Genomic DNA, 16348 nt, shown 5'->3' with positions numbered 1-16348 from the left:
CACGCCATTCTCCTGCCTCAGCCTCCGGAGTAGCTGGGACTACAGGCACAAGCAACCACGCCCAGCTAATTTTTTGTATTTTCAGTAGAGACAGGGTTTCACCATGTTAGCCAGGATGGTCTCGATCTCCTGACCTCGTGATCCGCCCGCCTCAGCTTCCCAGTGCTGGGATTACAGGTGTGAGCCACCGCACCCGGCCTAGGTACAACATTATTTTATACACTACTAAAACACTGCCAGTCAGACGTAGTGGCTCACGCCTGTAATCCCAGCACTTTGGGAGGCTGAGGTGGGCGGATCGCTTGAGCTGAGGAGTTTAAGACCAGCCACTCAACATGGCGAAACCCCATCTCTACAAAAAAAAAAATACAAAAACAATTAGCCGGGCGTGGTGGTGTGCATTTGTAGTCCCAGCTATTCAGGAGGCTGAGGTGGGAGGATCACTTGAGCCCAGGAGGTGGAGGTTATAAAGTGAGATCATGCCACTGCATTCCTGCCTGGGTAACAGAGCAAGACTCTGTCTCAAAAAAAAAAAAAAAAAATTAAACACTGCCAATTGAACTATGAAACATATGGATAAGCAAGACACAAATTTCAGACACATCAAAAAATGTTAAAACATTATGTCTAAGAATTGTTTAAATATAACCTTATCCTTTTTGTTTTAAAAAAAAAACTATACTTATGGGCACATTTTTTTTTTTTTTTTTTTTTTGAGACAGTCTCACTCTGTCACCCAGGTTGGAGTGCAGTGGTGCAATCTTGGCTCACTGCAACCTACACCTCCCAGGTTCAAGCGATTCTCCTGCCTCAGCCTCCTGAGTAGCTGGGATTACAAGTGTGGGCTACCACGCCCAGCAAAATTTTAAAGAAGTAAAAAGAAGGCTGGGCGCGGTGGCTCACGCCTATAATCCCAGTACTTTTGGGAGGCCGAGGCGGGCGGATCACAAGGTCAGAAGTTCAAGACCACCCTGACCAACATGGTGAAACCTTGTCTCTACTAAAACTACAAAAAAAAATTTAGCTAGGCATGGTGGTATGCGCCTGTAATCCTAGCTACTCAGGAGGCTGAGGGAGGAGAATCGCTTGAACCTGGGAGGCAGACACTGTAGTGAGCCGAGATGGCGCCACTGGACTCCAGCCTGGGCGACAGAGTGAGACTCCATCTCAAAAAATAAAAAAACAAATTATCTGTAGGTGGGGCACAGTGGCTCACACCTGTAATCCCAGCACTTTGGGAGGCTAAGGCAGGAGGATCACTTAAGCCCAGGAGTTCAAGACCAGGCTGGGCTACAGGGGAAAACCTTGTCTCTAAAAGAAAAAAAAAAAAAAAAAAAAAATCAAAACTGAGCTGGGCGTGGTGGTGCATGCCTGTGGTCCCAGCTACTCAGGAGGCTGAGGCGAGAGGATAGCTTCAGCCTGGGAGGTCAAGGTTGCAGTGAGACATGTTTGCACCACAGCACTCCAGCCTAGAGAACAAAGTGAGACCTTGTCTCAAAAATAAAATTTTTTAAAAAGTTAATAGGGCTTGGTGGCATACGCCTGTAGTCCTAAATACTTGGGAGGCTGAGACTGGAGGATCATTTGGGCCTCGGAGCTATGGCTGCAGTGAGATATAACACCGTGGCACTCTAGCCTGGGTGACAGAGCAAGACCCTGTCTCTAAAATAAGTAATATTTTTAGAGAGAGTCTTGCTGTTGTCCCGCTGGGCTTGAACTCCTGGGCTGCTCAAGCAATCCCTGCACCTTGGCCTGCCAAGTACCTGAGACTACAGGTGCATGCCACTGTGCCCTGCTTATTTTTTGCCTTTTTAATTGAGGCATGTATTCAAAGTGTGATTCCCTATCCTGGGCGACAGAGCAGGACTCTGTCAAAAAAAAAAAAAAAAAGAAAAAAAGAAAACCCATGTATGATTTTTTATTTCCCAAAACGTAGTAGCCTGTTGTTGACTGGAAGCCTTACAGGTCATAAGTCAATTAACATATTTCATGTGTTACATGTATACTGTATTCTTACAATAAAAGCTAAACAAAAGGCTGGGCGCGGTGGGTCACACCTATAATCCTAACACTTTGGGAGGCTGAGGTGGGTGGATCACCTGAGGTCAAGAGTTCGAGAACAGCCTGACCAATATGGTGAAACCCTGTCTCTACTAAAAATACAAAAGTTACCTGGGCATGGTTGGCATGTGCCTACAGTTCCAGCTACTCAGAAGGCTGAGACAGGAGATTTGCTTGGACCCAAGAGGCAGAGGTTGCAGTGAGCCGAGATCACATCACTGCACTCCAGCCTGGGTGACAGAGCAAGACTCCCTCTCAAAAAAAAAAAAAAAAAAAAATTAAGTAGAAGTGAATCATCATAAAGGTGTTCATCCCGATAGTATTTATGTTGAATAGGCTGAGGAAAAGTAGGAGGAGGGGTTGGTCTGGCTGTCTCAGGGCAGCAGAGGCAGAAGAAAATCCATCTATAAGTCCATGTATAAGTGAACCTGCACAACAGTTCAAACCCTTGTTGTTCAATGGTCAACTGTACAAAGGAAGCCCCAAACTTGGTTAGGTGTCAATCTTCCTTACACTGTGAAACTCAGAAGTCCCATCTTGTCGCATATCTGAATACAAACAATTCTGATGTTCGATAGAGGAACTCAAAGAAATCAGCAGGCACATACAACCCTCAATGGAAGCACCAGCCCCCAGTGGACAGAGTACTCAACCTCCCTGTTAGCTGTGACAAGACAAAAATGAAAGCAGCAATAAAATGCTCAATTCACTCATCACTATCCAAGTACTTTCTCCTTTGGTGTCGTGTCTCCTTAAGGGGACAGGAAGAACCATCCCTGTTTTGGTGGGGGTGGGGATGGGGGTGGGCGGGTATATGTTTCAGACAGGTCAGGTCTCACTATGTTGGCCAGGCTGGCCTTGGAACTCCTGCGCTCAATCTTTGCACCTCAGCCTCCCTAGTAGCTGAGACTAGACAGGCGCCACCAGGCCCGAAACCATCCCAATTTTGTATCTCAAGGGTGCTATTTACCTGCCATAAAGTAACACAAGTCCCTATTCCTGTCAGATTTGCATCTGATGAGAAGCTAGAAGGTTCACTCATGTTAAGCCATCATAATCTGGCTTGACAAAATAGAGTTGTTAGCATGAAAAAACTTAATAATGCAAGAACATGGTTTAACAAAGCAAATATTAAGGCTTCAAAAAGTCCCCTGCCCCACCTTCCCCAGAAGCCAACTGCTTTTGCCTTTTTAGCTGTCCTTTACCTTTATTTCTGAATAAGATGTTCATAATCCATTTGCCACTTTAAAAAATTTCCTTTTGGCTGTGCGTGATGGCTTATGCCCGTAATCCCAGCACTTTGGGAGGCCAAGGTGGGCAGATCACAAGGTCAGGAGATCCAGACCATCCTGGCTAACATGGTGAAACCCCATCTCTACTAAAATACAAAAAAATTAGCCAAGCATGGTGGAGGGCACCTGTAGTCCCAGCTACTCAGGAGGCTGAGGCAGGAGAATGGCATGAACCTGGGAGGCGGAGCTTGCAGTAAGCCGAGATCGTACCACTGCGCTCCGGCCTGGACGACCAAAAAAAAAAAAATTCCTCATTTCTATGAGTTTTGCTCTTACACATATTACCCACCCATCCCCACTTCATCAGATTATTATTTTATTACAATATTCAGAGCTACAACAATCGTAACTAGGTAAATATCACATACAGTTGAATCCTGCTATGGTTTGAGTGTTTATGTCCCCCGAAAATTCATGTTAAAATCCGAATCCCCAAGGTGAAAGTATTAGGTACACCTTTGAGAGGTGATTACACCACAGAACAAAGCCCTCATCAATGGGATTTGTGCCCTTATATAGAAGAAACCCCAGAGAAATCCCTCACCCTTCCTGCCTTGCAAACTCAAGACAGGATCCAGGCACCAAGTCTGCCACAGCCTTGATCTTGGCCTTCCCAGGCTCCAAAACGCTGAGAAATAAAATTCTGTTGTGTATAAGCCATCCAGTTTATGGTCTTTTGTTACAGTAGCTCAAACGGAGTAAGAAAATCCTCATGTTGGCCGGGCGCGGTGGCTCACGCCTGTAATCCCAACACTTTGGTGGGCCAAGGGGGGTGGATCACAAGGTCAGGAGATTGAGACCATCCTGGCTAACACAGTGAAACCCCGTCTCTACTAAAAAAATTCAGAACTCAGCCGGGTGTGGTGGCGGGCGCCTGTAGTCCCAGCTACTCAGGAGGCTGAGGCAGGAGAATGGATGGCATGAACCCAAGAGGTGGAGCTTGCAGTGAGCCGAGATCACGCCACTGCACTCCAGCCTGGGTGACAGAGCAAGACTCCGTCTCAAAAAAGAAAATCCTCATGTTATAATACTTCACAAGTTTTTGTTTGTTCTAGTTAATATTTACCTTAATTTTTTCATTTTCTCTGTACTTCATCAGTAATTCAGCTCGAAACTCTCCAAGTAAGGCAAAAATTTCCTCAGTATATTCTAATACAGTTTTTTGTCTGAGACATCCCCTCTTAGAAGTATACTTTCTCTTGCTTCAACCTGGACTACTGTTCTCCAAATCTACTGCAGAAAGGGAGTCCTGGGACTTCCCATCACCATCATCCTGGGAATTCCTTTTACCTCAGAATGAGATGATGTATAAGAACACAAAACTACTGAGAGCAAACTGACCTGGGTAATTTGAAACAGCACTTAGTACCAGTGCCAATGATCTCTCACTACTGCATCCCCCTGAGACTACTTTAAGTACTGATGTGTAGCTCTAGGGTAAAGAGCCTGGTTTAATTTAGCATTCACCGAAAACCCCAATTTTGAGGATGCCTGGAACTTTTGAGACAGGGTCCCACTCTGTCACCCAGGATGGAGTCCAGTGATACCATCTCTGTTCACTGCAACCTCTATCCCTGGCATCGAGCAATCCTCCCATCTCAGCCTCCTGAGTAGCTGGAACTACAGGCGTGAGTCACCATGACCAGCTCATTTTTAAATTATTATTATTATTATTATTATTATTATTATTGAGTCTTGCTCTGTCGCCCAGGCTGGAGTGCAGTGGCCAGATCTCAGCTCACTGCAAGCTCCGCCTCCCAGGTTTACGCCATTCTCCTGCCTCAGCCTCCCGAGTAGCTGGGACTACAGGCACCTGCCACCTCGCCCGGCTAGTTTTTTGTATTTTTTAGTAGAGACGGGGTTTCACCGTGTTAGCCAGGATGGTCTCGATCTCCTGACCTTATGATCCGCCCGTCTCAGCCTCCCAAAGTGCTGGGATTACCGGCTTGAGCCACCACGCCTGGCCTATTATAATTATTTTAAGGACATACTTTCACTCTCATTGCCCAGGGTGGAGTTCAATGGCGCTACCTCAGCTCCCGGCAACCTCTGCCTCCCGGGTTCAAGTGATTCTCCTGCCTCAGCCTCCCGAGTAGCTGGGATTACAGGCGCCCACCACCATGACTGGCTAATTTTTTGTGTTTTCAGTAGAGATGGGGTTTCTCCATGTTGGACAGGCTGGTCTTGAACTCCCAACCTCAGGCGATCTGCTGCCTTGACCTCCCAAAGTGCTGGGATTATAGGCGTCAAGCCACCACTCCTGGCCGGAAAACTTTTAAGGCAAAGTTAACAGGGTTAACATCAAGTTAAACTCCAAGATCACCCTGAAAACTCTGCCCTCCATGGTCCTTTGACTCACGCAGAACCAGGCCAGGCCACATGTCATCAATACAAAGTAGTATGACCATTCCCACCCCAACCTGACTTCCAAGGACATATCAATTATTTGTACACCCAAGACCCAGACAAGCAGCTGCTTGTGGAGGCACAGTGAGGACAGGCACAATGCCCTATTGATCTTTGTATTCACCACATGCTAACCTAATTGCAGGTAATCAGGGAGTACCTAGCGAAATAGAAATCCAGCTAGACATTTACTAGACAGAATGAACAGTGAAATGCTATCGGGGAAAAATCAGTTTATTAAAGCATTACTCTTGAAAAACTACATTTTGGCCAGGCGCAGTGGCTCACATATAATCTCCGCAAAAACTTTAGGAGGCCAAGGCAGGAGGATCCCTTGAGCTCAGGAGATCAGAGTTACAGTGAGCTATGATCATGCCACAGCACTGCAGCTTGGGTGTCTAAAAAACAAAAAGAGCTAGATGGCTAAACAAAAAGCAAGAAAAAGTACTTTATTACTCCTGAGTTAAGGAGTGACAGCATAACCTTGTCAATTACAAAGAGCCAACTACATGGCTTCAACTCAAAGATACACTTGATTGGAAGCATAAAGAAAACTTCATAATACATCGATGTTGAAAATCAGTGAATTATAGTCAATCTTTCCAAATCACCTCTTAAAAATAATTCATCTTGCTCTGTCACCTGGGCTGGAGTATAGTGACACAATCGGCTCACCACAGCCTGAAACTCCTGGGCTCAAACTATCCTCCCGCTTCAGCCTCTCTTAGTAGCTGGAACTTCAGCTGCATATCCACCACACAGAGCTAATTTTAAAATTGTCTTAGAAACAGGATCCTGCTATGTTGCCTAGTCTGCCATTGTTCTTGATAAAGTTTTTCCTCTCAACAAGTCAATAGTTTAAGGCTGGGTGTGGTGGCTCATGCCTGTAATTCCAGCACCTTAGGAGGCAGGCGAATCACTTGAGTCTGGGAGTTTGAGACCAGATTGGCCATGGTGAAACTCCATCTCTACTAAAAATACAAAAATTAGCCAGGTGTGGTGGCGGGCGCCTGTAATCCCAGTTACTCAGGAGGCTGAGGCAGGAGAATCACTTGAACATGGAAGGCACAGGCTGCAGTGAGCCAAGATCATGCCAGTGCACTCCAGTCTGGGCAAGAGAGACCGTGTCTCAAGGGGAAAAAAAAAAAAACCCACACACACAAACAATAGTTTAAAAGAGAAAATGGAAAAGCATCTAGTATGAATATAGCATTAAGCCAGGCCAGATTCTGAGTTATGAAAAAACTACTCTTACGTTGTCTGTTACAGGGAGATCAGGATCTCAAAGCAGAAAGCAACAATGACTTCCTCTAACAGAATCAAGAAATTTAAAAATAAAATTTTTTTTGAGAGAAGTATCGCTCTTTTCCCCCAGGCTTGAGTTAGTGGCTCAATCTCGGCTCACTGCAACCTCTGCCTCCCTTTGTATTTTTTAGTAGAGACTGGGTTTCACCAAGTTGGCCAGGCTGGTCTCGAACTCCTGACCTCAGGGGATCCGCCTGCCTCAGCCTCCCGAAGTGCCGGGATTACAGGCATGAGACACTGCGCCTGATAAAAAATTTTTGAGACACCCAGGCTGTAGTGCAGTGGCCTGATCTTACCTCACTGCAGCCTTGACTTCCTGGGTTCAAGTGATCCTCCCACCTCAGCCTCTGGAGTAGCTGAGACCACAAATGCGCACCACTATGCCCAGGTAATTTTTAAATTTTTTGTAGAGACAGGGCTTCCCCATGTTGCCCAGGCTGGTCTTGAACTTCTGAGCTCAAGCAACCCACTTGCCTCAGCCTCCCAAAGTGCTGGGATTACGGGTGTGAGGCACTGCACCCAGCCAAGGAGTTAATATTTTATTTTATAAAATATTTTTTTGAGACGGAGTTTTGCTCTTGTTGCCCAGGCTGGAGTGCAATGGCGCAATCTTGGCTCACTGCAACCTCCGCCTCCTGGGTTCAAGCGATTTTGCTGCCTCAGCCTCCTGAGTAGCTGGGATTACAGGCACACGCCGCCACACCCAGCTAATTTTTTGTATTTTTAGTAGAGACAGGATTTCACCATGTTGGTCAGGCTGATCTCGAACTCCTGACCTTGAGATCCACCCGCCTCGGCCTCCCAAAGTGCTGGGATTACAAGCGTGAGCCACCATGCCTGAGTTAATTTTAACTAGTTAGTTAACTAATTTTAACTAGTTTTGTAATGCAAAAATGTATCATATCCATGTTTACCATGTCACTTCTGAAAATCCTTCACTGACCATCCCCATCTAAACAGAATTCTTGCTTGATTGACATTTCTGCATTTTCTCCTCCCTCAGAATAGAAGCTCCAGAACCGTATATATGCCCAACACTTAAAACACCACCTTCCAGAGTATCATTCAATAAAATATTTGTTGAATCAACAAATACCGTTAGTCTCCAATGTTTGAAATTTGCCAACCCTACCCATCAGATCAAAGGGTATACTGAGAGAGTAAAAATGGCATTCAGTGGTGGGTCTGTCCTTTAGAGAAAAAGAAACCAAAGTAGGTATGTACGACCATCCAAGAGAAATGGCAGAGAACCAACCCAGCCAGGAAAGGAAAAAACTAACAGAAAAACATTTGCTGGGAAGATTAAATGAGAACACATCAAACACCCAGCACAGGCTTCACATACAAAAATATTCAATAAATTACATGTTGTATAGAGCTGTTCAAATCTTGGCCATCTATGATTAGGAAGAATCCAACAGGAGGAAGCAATTATTTAAAAAAAAAAAAAAAATCTTAGAAACCATCTAAGTAAAGACCAGCTTATCTCCCCATCATCATAACCCGACTTCCCTAAAGGGTAATGCCGGGCATACAGTAGGTGCTCAGTATTTGCTGAATGATTCTGAGAAATGCTCTAACTAGACATAGTCCTGTATCTGTAGAAACTGGAGCAAGAAGGTACAGAGCAAACATACGGAAGACAAGTAACTGTTTCAAGAAAAACATGAGGCTAAGAGGCGGCAGTTCTTGCACTTAGCCTCATCATTCAACAAGGTATCTAAAGTTCGTATGTTGGGTCATTTCTCCATGCCTATGATTTAAAGGCTATAAACCCAAGTAATGAGGTGCTGGTGGGACATTCAGGCATTCTTTGGATTTTGGCAGAGCTAAACAAATAAATGGTGAAAGGCATCAACACATGTCACTGGCCTACAGTTAGCAAAGTACTCTTGGAGCCACAGCTTCATTTTTTCACACGGCACAAAGAGCGAAGGCTGACTTCCTCATCCCCGGAAATTAAGTTAAGCTAGATACACTGACTGGGTGATTGGAATGGTAGTCTTAAGGGAAGGTAGTGACTGCTTCTCTAGAAGAGAAGACCAACATCTCTAAACTAAAAGTAGGTGGTTTTATAACAAAGGTGGACCAGTGGGAAAAGTCTTCATTGGAATAAGGCTGCCTACCTGGGCTTCTATATAACCCCTTTCCTCTGGCACCTACAAGTCCTATTTGCAATAAACAAAATAACTGCAGTGACGTTCACCCAAAGCTGAGTATCTTAAAACTTTATACCCTCCCCTTCAAGGTACAAATGAACCCCCAAACAAGCCGAAGCAAGAAGTCTCTCAAAGCACACATACCCTAAGTTGAAAAACCATTTATTTCACCGGAAAGAAAAAAAGTGATCCAACTCTATAGGTCTAGCCTTTGGACCAAAAAGAGACCCTGGAGCAGTGAGACTCTCACCAAGGTCATTCCCAAATCCAACAGCCGCAGGAGGCAGGAGGCAGGGAGGAGACAGCACAGCCCCCACCACAGTTTCTGCACACAATGAGGCCTGCTGGGAGAACAGAACATGAATGGGAAGCTACAGAAGTTTTGAAGGACAGAAGAACAGGAAAATGGGCAGGAGAGGAAAGGAAAGGAAAGGAAGAGAAGGTCTGAACTTAGCAAGGTAAATTAAGGTCCACGGTTCCTGAGGGACTGAACGCACAGAGCCGAGAACGTCCCGGAGATGGGGTACCACGAAGGGTGTATTCTCATGCACAACCGCAGCTCGGAATTTCAGCCCACACACATCCCACCTGAAAGAGAGCACAATACAGCGGCTTTACAGCAAAGCTCAAAAGGGCTTTCCCATTAAAAACTTCAACATCTTTACAAAGTCTGATAACTTGACACTCCTTTTAAGTTTACTTATACCCTTCCCCAGTATCACAGTAATCTCTTAACAATGGAAAGAGCTTGAAGGCCAGAGAGTAACTGGGGAGTCTAAACAATCTCAGACTAAGGTCTTAAATTAATAGCAAATCTTGTTTCATAAAAGTAGGCAAAGAGACATTCCATTGCTCTTGATGATGTTAACATTAGCATTCCTTAGAGAAGGTAATTCCACATCACAAGCTGTCAGCAGAGGACAGGAAAAATGGAAAGGTTCCAATTAGCTCCCTGAGGTTAAAAAAAAAAAAAAATCAACAGTATTTTCTATCTAGGAGTTACTGCCAAGGTCCAAGTTAAAAATCATTCAAAGTCTAAATAAAAGTAGCATCAACTGTGCAAGTTTTAAGACCTGAGGACATCCAATTCCAACTAGGGAAGAAACTAACTTTGTAAAGAAAGTGTGGAAGGGCATGTATAAGATACACATCAAGTCACTGAAGTCTCTTTTCCAGCCCAATCAGTGACTGCCTACTCAATAACCCTGGGAAAGTCACATACCTTCTGCCCTAACTGCAAAGATGACAGTTACCTATCACTCACACAGTTACTATAATTAAGGATCAATGGTAATGTCTGGGACACACTGGGAGCTACTCAAAACTAAGGGCATTGAGATTTACCCTTAAGTACAATAATCTCAAACACCTAGAGCCCAAAGCTGGCAAGTATCAGAAGAGAATATATTCAAGTAGAGCCAAATGGATCAAGGGGCTCAAAATGTATGACAGTGGAAAAAGCAAGGGGACTCAGGGTAGAGCTGCTGGCTCAAGAGTATTAAATGCCCAAAACAGCTAGTGAGAAGATGAAGAAGGGAGTGATTTGCTTATGGCAAAGCTCCCAACCCTGGATTTCAACCTCACCAAAGGAGTAAAATTAACAGGTGTGCATGCATACTTAAACATATACCCTGAGAAAGTAGATGATGTCAAAACTAGAACTGTGGGAATAGTTACTTAAAAAAAAAAAAAAAAACGTAACTAAGTGACAGGCTGGGCTGTTACAGGACAGACTGAAAGATAAAGCAATGGAGTGGGCACTCTATTCAGGGAATAAATCTGAGCTGGGCAAAGAAGGTAGGTGTTAGCATCTATGCCCAGACTTCCTTGTGGAACTTTATAAAAGATAAGTTTTGTATTTCTCTCTACCCCAACTTACCATCAAAATAAGTTCTATAAAACTCATAAGGGTTGAACCGTTCAGGAATGTCAGAAATATGCTTCAAGATTAAGATGATGCCATTTTGGTGGTCTTCTTAGTAACTGGGACCTGAGCAGTGATGACCAGTTAACTACAGTTATGGACTTTATCATCAGGGATCATATCAGAACTTTCACACAGCACAAAACAGAACAGGAAACTTGAAGACCTTAGGAATGTCGAACACCTAGGAAACTTAACAAAGGCTCTAAGAAACAAAACAACTGAGCCTGAACGTGTGGGTCCCCAGGTAAGGTTCAATTATAGCATAGTACATAGGTGACCCAAGATTCACCAGCACATCATTCTTTATTTTTCTAGACACAAATAGAATCAAATTGACTCTCACTACCAGAAGCCCTGAAAAATAGCCATGAGGGCCAAGGAACTCTATATATTTTAAAGTTAAACAGGTAGGACTTCTCTCTAGCCTGTGAGCCACCCTAGTAACCTTACCCTAACCCTGCAAAAGCAAGCAAGCAGGGCAGCCTAAATGGAGCCCTTTAGGCTGCAGGAGGGATGGCAAAACCAGAAGAGGGAACACCCCACCCCTCTCACCTCAAGCTTTAAAAGGCTGAGTACCGCGCCCGATCGGCATACTGCTCCCGCTCATACCGGGCCATGTCGTACAGAGAATTCCGCGCGGCTGCTGAAGCTTGGGACAACTCACTCTCATGCCCGTAACCGTAGCCCTCTCCAACAGTGGGGACTGGGGCTGTAGCGCGACGCAGGGGGCTCCGATCCCGCCCGTAATATGAAGTGGAAGCTGCAGTAACAGCAGCAGCGGCTGCTGCTGCAGCAGCAGCTGTGGCAGCAGCTCCTGAGGTCGGCAACAGGTGTCTATCGTAGGGATCGAGAGAGGTGGAGGTGAGGTGACTGGCCATGGCTGTATTCTGGACTTGTGGCAGCTGGGACAGGGTCTGCTCTGCGTAATTATACACGGAGGCAGCTGCAGCCGCCACTGCCTCATAGGACCGGGCAGCACGGCAGCGCTTGTAGTAGGCATCGAGCGCTCCGTACGCGTTGTTGTAATACAATGAATCCCCATAGCTCATGGTGTAAGGCGTACGCACTGCTCCGTATTGCTCATTATATTGCTCGGTCAAGTCTGCCACGCGGCCTGAACGATCTATCGGACACTCTTTGGACCAGTGCCCCTCTTTCCCGCACCGATAGCAGCCGCTCTGGTCTCCCATCCCGGGCGCAGTCCTAAGCCGGCTGGTGGACAACTGCACGTGCATTCGTTTGCCTTGAAGAAACAGACGCAAGAAGGGTTGCTATCACTCTTACTCATAGCCCCAGCCCCTACCCCAGACACTGGTCATAGCAATGGCTTTTATCTAGGCAATTCTAATGCAGGACTCATCTTTACCAAAAGATAAAAAGGAAAAAAAAAACTCAACTTATAGATTCAGTATAATGACCTGATTTCAGGCAAAGATCAATTAGGTGACGAAATATGCCAGCTATAACAATAGTTTAAATGCTTAAGAAATAAACTACTCTTGCTCAAAACAATCTCATCCTTTGCCAAGTAACTGCAAGTAAAAATCATCTCCAAACAGCGGCTCAAAGTCAAAAGAAGTCAAAGTAAGAAAGAGTGCCCAATTTTTTTCTGACACCTCCAATCCTTACCAGCAAGATGGATTTTCATTAAGCAAGGGAATGTAAGTAAAGGCCAGCTCTCCACCCTCCTCAAAAACTTTACAAGAATGGAATAAAAGACTCCAATGATTACCACTATTAAAGAATGATCTAGACTCAATCCACAGCTGAATGTGACAAGCAAATCTCAAAGTACATCTCTGGAAAAACCCTCATGAACTGGGGAGACTGAGGGGCACAAGTTGAAGGACAGCCTTCTCCCTTAACTGGGCCCTTTAAACTGCTGGTTCTGATCATTGCTTTAACATGGATTCTTTACAATCTGATAGTTTAACTACTTATACTAGTTGGTGGACCAAACTGCTCAGTTTAAGCAGAATTAAAGTACTTCTCCTGAAACTACCTAACTGAAAGCCTAACTAAGAACATACGCTTAATATTTTTCCTGAAAATTAAAATTTGCATTCTGGAAATGAAAAGTATTACTTCTGAAAATGTAATAAAAGCAGAATCTTTTCTAGAAAAGTTAAAACTAGGTTTTAGTAAGTCTCTACAGAAGCAATTTCTACCTAACATGATCTATCAGCTTACTGGTAAGCAAACTTCCGAAGACATCCAAATCCTGCAAAAACTTCCCAATGCAATTGGTTATGATGCACCTAAATATATACCTGCCAAAGGAGTAAATGGTCAAAAGCAAGGGAAAGTCAACAGATGGATCCTCTAACATTAGAGAAAATAGTAAACACACAATTTTACCTGCAAAATTAATGTTAGATTCTGGGAGACCAGAAAACACAATAGGGAAATGGGGATGGAAGGAACAAAATATCAAAGTCTACACAGCTGGGAAGTTTAGGTTGCAGGTTACTAAGAGAGCAGATATGCAATTATGCACTTAAGTGCCTTAAAGTGCTAGCCTGTCTCTGGCATTTGCCCAGTGGGCCACTTTGGCACCTAACAAAACCAGGGAAAACAAGTGCTAACAAAAGTGCCACTTTTGGCACCTAACAAAACCAGTGAAAACAACTAAGAAACCAACTGTGCGCATTCCAGACAAAAAGATCATTAATAAATACCTTGATCTAAGCATCTCTTGGTTCCAATGCCAGAAAAAGAAGTTAATTTTTTAAGAATATCTAAAAGAGATTTTAAGTGGGCATGCAATAGAGAAGATACCCAACACTAAGAAACGGAAAGGAAAAAAGACCACCCTAATACCACTCATCAATATACATCTATAACTCTAACAGAATAGTATTAAGAAATAAAAAACGCCAATATTAAATAAAATAAGATAAAAAAACTAAGCAAAGGTTAGTGTCAGGGGACCTTGGGTTCAGACACCCAGAGTTTTATATAAGGATAATTTGTCCTGAATCAAGACCACACTGTCCTCTCCTTAAACCTAATTGCTACAAGCAGACACCACCTCTTCTGACTGGGCTACAGTGTGGCAAACAGTCCAAAAATTAGGTATCACACCGCAAACCCTCCACAAGAGCAGCCTTTGCTCTCAATTAAGTTGTTGACAAAATAATTCTCAACACGCAAATTGAAAAAAAGAAAGCAAACTAGACCTGAGAGACCTGCGTCACTTTTCTTTACTAATGCACAGCAATGCCCACGACACAGGGTACCCATTACTAGCGGAAATAATGATCAGACTTTCAGCTCTAAAAGAGCCCAATTTAAGGGAAATGGACACCAAAGGCAGCAGTAATGACTCTTAACGAGGGGAGTACTCAGAAACAGAATCGACCACTACACTGTCAGAACACAGGTTTGGAATATATAGCAAGGAGTCACAGGAATACTCCATAATTTGGATAAAGCTTTTTATTTTTTAAATTTTTGTTCAGTCCTGCTTAATTAAGCTAAAAAAGGACACCGCTCTTTTTGATACTGGGGAAACCAAAGGAGGTGAGAGAAGAGTTCAGATAGCAACTCACCATGATTACCACCCCTGAACTGCCACTGTTGCTTCAGACCTCAGATTTTGGAATATTTGCGTGATACGTACCAGTTGAGCATCCCAAATCTGAAAATTCAAAATCCAAAATGCTCTAACAAGCATTTCCTTTGAGCAACATGTAGGTATTCAAAATGTTGGGGATTTGAGATGCTTCCAAATGAAGTGACAATCCACATCATCACCCATGCTGCCCTCCAGGCACAAAAAATTCATTTGGTTAAGACTCCTAAGATAACACAAATCTAAGTGCTCTATTCACCAAAATTTTATAAAGTCCAGCCCCCCAAACCAATGAAAAGACAGTCATTACTGCCCCTAAAACCCCAGTGCCTCCTCCCCAAGTAGTCCTAAAATCAGCCTTCTAATTCTAGAGTGGCCTTATACTCAAAACACAACCCCTTGGTACAGATATAATAGTAATAACAAAAACAAGAGCTGTAACTCTTTTAAGAGTTTGTGTAAGGCAGGATAACTTAACAAGGATTCTGCTCCTATAAAAGTGTTGCTTGACATGTTTTTGCGAGGTTCTTCATGTAAAATGCGTAATTCTGATCCTATGCTGAGGGCAGTAAATTCAGAGTGAGGAACTCTGAACTGTGCTCTACTACCAAAAAAAGCAAAAACAAAAAACAAAAAAACCCAGTAACTCAGAAAGCCTTCAGAGAAAAGGATTTCTGCACTGATGAGCACAAAAGCCTTAGGGGCTCCAAATAAAAGCTGAGTGGTTTTTCTCCAGGAGACAGCTGCCTAAGGTAAAGCCTCTAAGTCCCACGTATTCTACATCTTAAGAAGTCCATCACCCATACTTAATTCTTCACCACCAGCCAGCCAACAGCTGCTATCTTTACCAAACCTCTCCTTTTACGCATCCAACCACTTTCTGCACATAGCCTTGTGTTCAGCCCTCTACCCAAAGAGGGTGGTTCACCTTGAAACTCTGTGTTATCAAGGCCCCTGATGGCCTCCACTGCATCCTCTGCCCGCTCCATGTGTACGAAGGCATAATCTTTCACGATGTCACATTCGATGACCGGACCATACTCCTCAAACTTGGCTCGAAGCTCCTTATTGGTGCAAGTGGGACTGATGTTGCCCACATGCAACTTTGTTGAGGTTTTGCTCTTATTCTTGCTGGCTTCCACGTTGATGTTCACCCCATGAAGCTTGTAATGGTGCAGGTTGCGTATGGCATCTTCAGCTGCAGTTTTATCTTCTATGTGCACAAAGCCGTAATTCTTAATGATGTCACATTCCAGCACCTTCCCATACTGCTCGAAGAGTGAGCGAATCTCCTGCTCTGTAGCCTCCCGGGGCAGGTTGCCGATGAACAGCTTCACCATCCTGACAAGAGCCTGGGAGAGAAAAACAAGATTTCTGACAAAAGACCTTAGGCCCACATCAGTTCATAAAAAACAACGACTTTCACTCTGATGTATATTTCCAGTTTTCTCTCACCCGCCTGCACACACACCTCCACACAATACAATCAAAGGGAAGTGGGAGTGAACTAAGGCCTGCTATAGTAGCCGCCATGAACCTGTAAGAATGAGAAGACGTCTGCAATAGGGAGGTCCTTAGTAGACAAAGGATTTAGTAAGAACTGATACCTTCCAACAGAAATGTG

The 16348-nt window shown here is 44.1% G+C and overlaps 1 protein-coding gene across 8 annotated transcripts in view; it reads right to left on the bottom strand.

Moving 5' to 3' along the window:
• LOC101023578 (RNA-binding protein 4) overlaps nt 1-16348 on the bottom strand; it is a 54748-nt gene that overhangs the window by 16460 nt on the left and 21940 nt on the right. For 3 of the 8 annotated variants that reach the window (XM_009185564.4, XM_009185567.4, XM_009185565.4), the window contains exons 2-4: nt 15653-16076; nt 11703-12393; nt 9369-9811 (exon numbers count right to left, since the gene is read on the bottom strand). In XM_009185564.4, coding sequence (XP_009183828.2) covers nt 11711-12393; nt 15653-16076 — 1107 coding nt within the window. In that variant the 3' untranslated portion in view covers nt 9369-9811; nt 11703-11710. Of the gene's footprint in view, nt 1-9368; nt 9812-11102; nt 11214-11702; nt 12394-15652; nt 16077-16348 lie in introns of those variants that run through there. The other 5 variants (XM_009185571.4, XM_009185570.3, XR_637092.4 and 2 more) reach the window with 3 other exon arrangements.

This window comes from Papio anubis, chromosome 12 (assembly GCF_008728515.1).
Source record: "Papio anubis isolate 15944 chromosome 12, Panubis1.0, whole genome shotgun sequence".
Classification (NCBI taxonomy): Eukaryota; Metazoa; Chordata; class Mammalia; order Primates; family Cercopithecidae; genus Papio; species Papio anubis.
Note: the sequence above shows the minus strand (reverse complement) of the source record. Positions and strands in the feature narration are given on the sequence as shown.